At 43.5% G+C, this 7,141-nt stretch overlaps 1 protein-coding gene across 1 annotated transcript; it reads right to left on the minus strand.

Moving 5' to 3' along the window:
* Positions 1-627: 627 nt before the first annotated feature.
* LOC103617088 (peroxisomal coenzyme A diphosphatase NUDT7) lies at positions 628-6,995 on the minus strand. Its single transcript, XM_008635345.2, has 3 exons — positions 6,918-6,995; positions 5,562-5,720; positions 628-3,673 (listed from the first exon to the last, which is right to left on the minus strand). The coding sequence occupies exons 1-3, from the start codon at positions 6,993-6,995 to the stop codon at positions 3,290-3,292; spliced, it is 621 nt and encodes a 206-aa protein (XP_008633567.1). The 3' UTR covers positions 628-3,289.
* Positions 6,996-7,141: the final 146 nt, after the last annotated feature.

Here is a 7,141-nt window from a genome sequence, read left to right on the forward strand (position 1 = left end):
ACTCTCTTAGAAGTGATTTTCATTCTACCACTAACAGTTGTAAGCCAGCAACTTATCAAACACGTATATGTGATAAATGCTCATGTGTTAAATAGCAAGGGTCTGATTATTCGAGGACTCAAAAATACAGAAATGCTAAATGCTGAATCCCTGCACATTAACTAAAAGAATGACTAAAACCTCCCATTCAATTCCACACTACATTACTTACCTTTTAGTTAGTTTTGTATTCTACCAGTAATTTTCTTGTTTCACTGTAAGCCTTTGCACGCATTTAGATGTCACAAAAGCATGTTTTATTTCATAGCTAGAGAATGGAATCAGGAATTTATTTTTCTTACCTTTTCTCAACTGGGGAGAATTCTGGGGATTTGTTGGTATGAAAAAGTGCGAAGTGTAAATACATATATAACGTAACCTGAGACTCGTAAGCATGAGCTTCAGCGTGCCCTCGGGCAGAGGGGACGCAGCATTAGCCTCCACAGCGTCCTCGCTGGACGACTTCGCAGTGGGAAAAGGCGCAAGATGGACGCGTGTGCTGGCTCCTCTTCGGAGGAGGCACGTCAGGTGGCCGTTGGATTTGGCTTGCATCAGCCTGGAGGCAAAGAAGGCAAGAGGGGCCTCTGGTGTGGGTTCCAGTGAGTTTATTAGCAGGAGGGTCCAGGGACCAGAGGGCCCCGAGGGGAACTGTGCACAGCCTTTTATGGGGGGGGGGGGGGAGCACGGGGGGGGGGACCAATGGGGTACAGTCAAAGGGGAGGATACAACTTGACCATAACCAATGGGGAAAACAGGGAGACAGGAGTCACAACAGGGAACCAATGAACAACCAAACAGCGAAGAACTTTTCAGAACGAGGGAAGTAACTTGCACCCAGGAACCACCCAAGGGGAGGCGACCTAGCCTTCAGTGACATCCTCTGATCCGCCCTCCGACCCACTGTCTTGGGTGGGGAAATCCACCCAGTGGATGGCCCTGGTTTGATTGATATTCAATGGTCTCAGCCCAAGAGTGGGCTGAGCCACCCCAACACACATAGGTACAAAAAAGGCTTCTTCAGATGTAAAGCTGTATCAGCATACTGTACCTCTAAATGCCTTTGCAAACAATAATACAAAGTCCAGGAGTCCTTTAAAACCACTACATTCAAAATAAAAGTGCGCAGAAACAGATTTCAGTAGTATTCATGTATAACGCAAGACTAGTAAGAAAGAGCCCTTTTTAGTTTACTTTGCTTAGGAGGGGTGCTCAGGTTGGAAGATTCATGTTCTAGTTCCTGCCCCAAAAACTGTGGAAGAATTTTACCTGAAGATTGCCCAAGGAAAGAACTGCCCATTAGTAAATGTGCGACTTGCAGAACTGCAGTTTTACTAGCAAGCACTTAAGCGATTTTTGTGCTCAAAGTAGTTTTTTGGGCACTCACATCCCAGATGGATATCTAAATAAAGAATGAGTGTTTTGAGTTAAAAAAGTACTTCCTAAATATCCAAACTAATGTCAATAAAGTTGTGTAGGATGCACAGAGAAGCATGAAGCCCCAGTGGCTTTACTGCAAATCACTCTGTGGTTGGACCTCTGTTAACTTCTGTTTTTCAACTGGTCCAAATGCTTGGTTTGATTCATAAATGAACACTATTTACATTTGCTAAAAGGAGCAACAGCTGAACTGCTGCTGCTGTGCTTACAGTTCCACACAATAATGTTTAGAGAACTAAAACCAAACGGCGGTTTGAAGCTGTACAGTTTGCACAGTATCTGTGCAGATCAGGTTGAGAGGTGGAAAAGCTGGGAGCAGAGGAGGACTGTAAGTTAGTAATTGTGTCTCCTGGTATCTGTTTTGTTTACCAATCCAAGGTCTAATTGCTTTGCTCTATTTTAATTTAAAAGTTCTTCCTTCCTGCACCTCATACGATGAAGAGTTTCAAGTCAAGCTTTTAAAAATGTTTTAATAATTTCACAAAAGTGTTTAATACTGAAAAATAAAGCTCTTCTTTCTACATGTGGCTGCTACTTCTCCAAGGATTTCATCCCAGCCAAAAAAACCAGGTCTTTTTTTCCTTTAACTTAAGGAGTCAACTAGTATCGAACATAAGGAATGCAGGATATTAACAATTAGCAAATATTAGCTAGGAGAGCCAATGTAGGAATAAGAAAGGTTTGAGGGCAGTTACAGCACATGCACAGGAACTGCCATCAGCTTTTCTTTATCACACTTGCACCTGTTAGGGACTGGAGCAGGGGCAGCACAAGTGCAAACAGCCACAGGAACAGCCAAGGGTTCTTCTTTGTCTTACTTGAGCCTTGCACTGGGGCACAAGATTGCAAGACACCGAATGCTTTCAGCTCACCATGGGATTCAGATCAGCTGTTCAGGCCTGCTGACACCTGGAGGTGTGCAGCAGATCTCAAATCCAGATTAAATCACCTGAGCTTTTAAAAACGTCACCATGTGCCAGTACGGTCATGACCACTGTGAATGAGATGCTAGTTCAGCAGCAATGAGGGAACAAGGATTTCCAGCACAAGGAACGTCACATGTCTGGCATTGCCAGGGTGCCTGGTCAACTACACATAAGCACTTCTGTCCTCATGAATCCTCACCTCCACTTTTCCTTCCTGGAGAGGACTCCTGCCAGCAGCTGAGTAAGGTTTGATAACAAGGTGGTGACAGACAAAGTTCAGTCCTGTTGCCTGTATCCTAAGTTCTCCACAGCCTATAGAATTTCCTTGTGAGAAATGCTAAATTGACCAAGATTCATTGCACATGTTAACCTGCCCTCTTCCCTCCACAAGCTCAAGCAAAACAAAATGAGATTGTGAAAACACCTGAAACCTTTTGTATTTTTATTGTGCCTCCTGGAAGTGCTTCAAGGTACCGCACAAGACTGTACAGATTGCGCTGTCCATGTGTGGCACACGCAGGAGACGGACAGATCCCCAGAAGTTTTCATAGGTTAACTCAAATAGACACAAATTATACGACCTAGCATTATCTCATTGTATACAAGGCAAACCCCAGAAAGTATCTCCAGTCACACAGAACAAGGGCACTGAAACCGAAAGGGAACTGAAACAGACCTTTTAAAAGTCTGTTTCACCAAAAATACTGTGTGCTTTTTGCAACTCTCTTTTAACAGATTAAAAATTCTATTAGTCTAGTTAGGGACCGCCAGCTTGGAGTTCCCAATTCAGAAGAAATTCAAGTGTAACTTTCAAAAAATAGGTACAAAGGGAATAAACAAATCTCCTTTTTCCTCTTTCAAAAGAAATGAATTGCCAGACCAATTTATCATAGATTACTCTTCTTTCTTTCATACACAGATGCATACAAATTAATGAAGTTATTCTCGGAGGATGAAATTAAGTTGTCAAGATCATAATCCACTTCAAAGGTAGGTCTCTCTCCAGAAATTACAAGAGCAAGAAATACAGCAAAGTGTGCAGTCAGTCCCCAGATCTTGAATGACCTTTTATGTTCCTGGTCATCATATATAAAGCAGTGTATCCGAGTTAAGTAACCCGAGGACATTCTATAAGAGAAGGTCTTGTATTTTAAGGGCTTGACAAAGTACTCCAAAGGCACAACAAAAACCTCGCTCACTTCATCTGGATTAGGAGTGGCCTGGAATGTATCCTCTATAAATCCTACAACTGGTGTCACCAAGTTATTCATCTAAAAAGAGAGAAACAAAGCCAATAAATCAGTAAATTTTTAAAAATCAACAAAACCCTCAAACACGTTTGTACCAAGTAAAAATGTTTGTTATTTAAAAAACATTTCAGATGTTACAAAATTAGTACAAGAAGCCTATGACCCATCCTTAACTGCAATGCAGTTTTGTCCCCCTAACGGCAAGCTATTTCCTTTGACTCGAAAAATTGGAAATCATGTTTTTGTATTTGTCAAACATGATTTTACAAATGTTCTGTTCATCCTGTATAACCAATCATACAGCAGTTAGAAAGGCTTGTCAGTTTGCTACAGAAGTAAAACAGCACGCATGCTTTCTCATGGGTCTTCCTTATTTACTTTTTAAAATTCTGATTTTAATCCAGATTTTCCGTATCACCCATCCTTCATCCTATTTCTGTATTATTTTCCCAGGATACAGGAATTTTCCAGAATATGGACGCATGGACCAGAATAGGTACGGAAATATTACTGCAACACATTTAGCTATAAAATGTAACACTTCTCGAAACACCTTATTTATGGACATTTTAATTCTAAATGTAATCCCTTCTTCCACAGGAAGGCAAAATCTACTGAAATCATTGTTTGCATCAAGGCAACGCCAAAATTCTTTAAGCTACATTGCTAGTTCTGTTTATTCACACTAACAAAGACCACCGTTCTGCAAAAAGGAGGAAAAACAAAGCAGTGTTTGTGGTATTTGATGCAAGCCTGGAAAGACTCCGTCCAAGTCAGAAGCACCAGGAACATATCTATTAAGAAGACAAAGTAACATCTGACATGTACAATATTGGTGGTCCCAATTAAAGCAAGTTAATCTTTCCTACTGACTGAGGTAATTGGCTCAAAAGCATGGAAAATGTGATCCTTTTTACACACTGCCTCTGAACTACGTGGCTTTAAGGCATGCTGTGCAGAAATTATCATGTAAGAAGTTAAAGAAAGCTTTTTGCAATACAATTTCTAAAGTAGTTCTTTAATTTTTTAATGGGGAGAGGATATTGCTACCAGATAGAAAAACAGGAGGCACAGTAATGAACTGTCACCTGGTGAACAAAAACAGTCTTCAGAAACAGCAATTCCTCTTTTCTAAGGGAAAACTGATCCTGTGTAATACTGAATGCTGCTACTGAAATTGAGAACCTGTTAATTTACAAATGGTGATCTACACTCCAAAGGCACCTCTGTGAGTCTCCCTGCTGGAGGTCTCCACACAATCCCGGTGCACATCCCCTCTAGTGGTCCCTCTGTGTCTGCACAGCCCTGGAGTCAGCAGACACTGAACGAGACTCCTGTGAGGCTACAGCAGCCTGCTGGGGCCCTGCCTGGGTGAGTGAGCTCTGCACAGCTCCAGGGATGGAGATTCTACAGCCTGTCAGGAACATCTGCTCCAGTTTTGGGCTAACCTCATGGTGAAGAGTATTTGTTCGCTGCATCTCATCAAAATGTCCATGTTGCTGCTGTGTCCATTGCCTCGAGATGAGTTCTGGTATCCTCTCTACAAGCACCCAGGAGAAGAAAGCAGCTAAATCCCCCTGGTAGCTTTCGAGCAGAGCAAGTGCACCTCTCTCAGCCTCTTTGCCCGTCATCCACTCACTGTAACCCCATGACTATCCCCATGGCTCTCTGCTAACCTCTCGCCAGCACAGCACTGCCTGTCTGGTACTCCAGAGCATCACTAACTGGCGCCCCAAAGCTGGTCTCACAAATGCCAAGCACAGAGCAAGAACCCTTTCCCTGGGCTCTGCTGGACACATGGGCACTTGAGAGAGCAGCGCCTCTCAGCAGTTATCTGTTGGGAAAGGTCACTGCCAGCCTCACAAAAGAAAACTACCCAAACTTATTTTGTAATGATACGCTGACTTACTTTATCAATGCCAGGCATCAGCCTACAGATGACTTCCACCCTCTCTGGCTGGAGACCCACTTCTTCTTTAGCTTCTCGGAGAGCAGTGTCAATATCATCTTTATCAGTGGCTTCACTTTTACCTCCTGGAAAACACACTTCCCCTGGTGATCTTCTCAGCTAGAATGTAAAGGAGTACTACTGTTAAATGAAACAAGGTTTATGTTTCTTCTTGGATCCACACAGATGCGGGCTGGTATTGCGGCATCCCTTTATGTTTATCTTTCCAGTCAAAGAAGCCGGACATGGTGGTTTAGGTTTCTGCAGACCAAAAGAAATGTGCCTTAGCAAGAGTAGCTGCCTCAGAGAATGCTGAGCCTATCCCCCTCGCATAAAGGCATAAAGCCTCGCTATCAGAAATACGCTGCACCTGTACAGCCTTGTGTAATTCACACTGGAGCTTCTGCTTTAGTACGGCAAAGCTTACATTCTGCACCATCTTGTTTGCGTAAACCACTGACAGATGAATGCAGACGGACAACGTGTAGAGCAAAATTAATATACTCTAAGAGCAAAAACTTCTGAAAGACACAATTAAATAATGTAGCTGTGAGAGATGAAATAACGTTTTGCTTCAGCCCAAAAAGATTATGGAGCAAAAGAATGAAAATTGTTGGTCCTGTTTCCTATTTGTTGTTATCTACAGTCGGGATGTGTTTTGTTTAATCTCTTGGGCGTTGCTGAGAGCCGGCAGAGGGGCACGGTTGAAGACAGGACCAAAACAGGAAGAAGGATGAGAGGGGAGGGGATAGAAGAGTTGGCGGTCAGGACAGAGCCTGAGTAAGCTCCCGAGTAGCCATTCAACGGGAACGGGGACTGGGAGCACCCCAGCCGAGCGAGGGTGTAACACATTGCCATTTCGTGGAAGCGCGTGTGCGTGTTCGCCTGCGGGAGGGAGACACGCACCTGACTCAGCTGACTCGTTACAAATTCCTGGTCACTGCTTCGAAGGCTGTGTCCCCGTTTAATTGTATCAAACCCTGAATGATTGCTAACATACCTTTAAGTTCATTCCAGTAATAGGCTTGTGCATCAAGGATCAGTAAAAAGCACATTTACAATCAGCTTATCAGCTATGTAACTGTGATTATTTGTTTTTTTTAAAGCAAGACCCAGCAACAGAAAAAAGTAATTTCTGAGTACAGACAGTTGATGGGAGACAGGGATGGAAAAGAAGAGTCGTAAAAGGAAACAAAATGTTGGCAAAAGAGTTCTGGGAGCCTTAGGTTGTTGCCTTTTAGGTATTAAAGGGAGAAAAGAGTAATGGTAACTGCAGACTGAAAAATCTCATTTAAAACAGCTGCACTGCATCGTCACTTTGCTCATGTAAGTAAAGAATCGCTGCCGACTCTGGAAATCACCATTTCCCGTCACGGCTTTCTGGGGAGCCGGCATGTTCCTGGCACGCGAACACCAGAATCACGGCAGTGTGAAAACACCTGGCCGTGCGCTTGGGAACAAGGGTCGGGATGAGGGTGCGCAGGTCCCGGGAGGGCGCACAGCCACGGCTTCCCGGGAAGGATCGCGCCCCTCGGAGCCCC

Source organism: Corvus brachyrhynchos, unplaced genomic scaffold (genome assembly GCF_000691975.1).
Source record: "Corvus brachyrhynchos isolate BGI_N302 unplaced genomic scaffold, ASM69197v1 scaffold646, whole genome shotgun sequence".
NCBI classification, from domain to species: Eukaryota; Metazoa; Chordata; class Aves; order Passeriformes; family Corvidae; genus Corvus; species Corvus brachyrhynchos.

Bases quoted from the DNA above. Each gene is read 5' to 3' on its own strand.
- LOC103617088 (XM_008635345.2), bottom strand. From the start codon at position 6,995: ATGCCGGCTCCCCAGAAAGCCGTGACGGGAAATGGTGATTTCCAGAGT. The intron at 5,721-6,917 runs GTGACGATGCAG...TTTACATTCTAG, and splicing joins TCTTTACTTACATGAGCAAA to CTGAGAAGATCACCAGGGGA. The intron at 3,674-5,561 runs GTAAGTCAGCGT...CTCTCTTTTTAG, and splicing joins TGATGCCTGGCATTGATAAA to ATGAATAACTTGGTGACACC.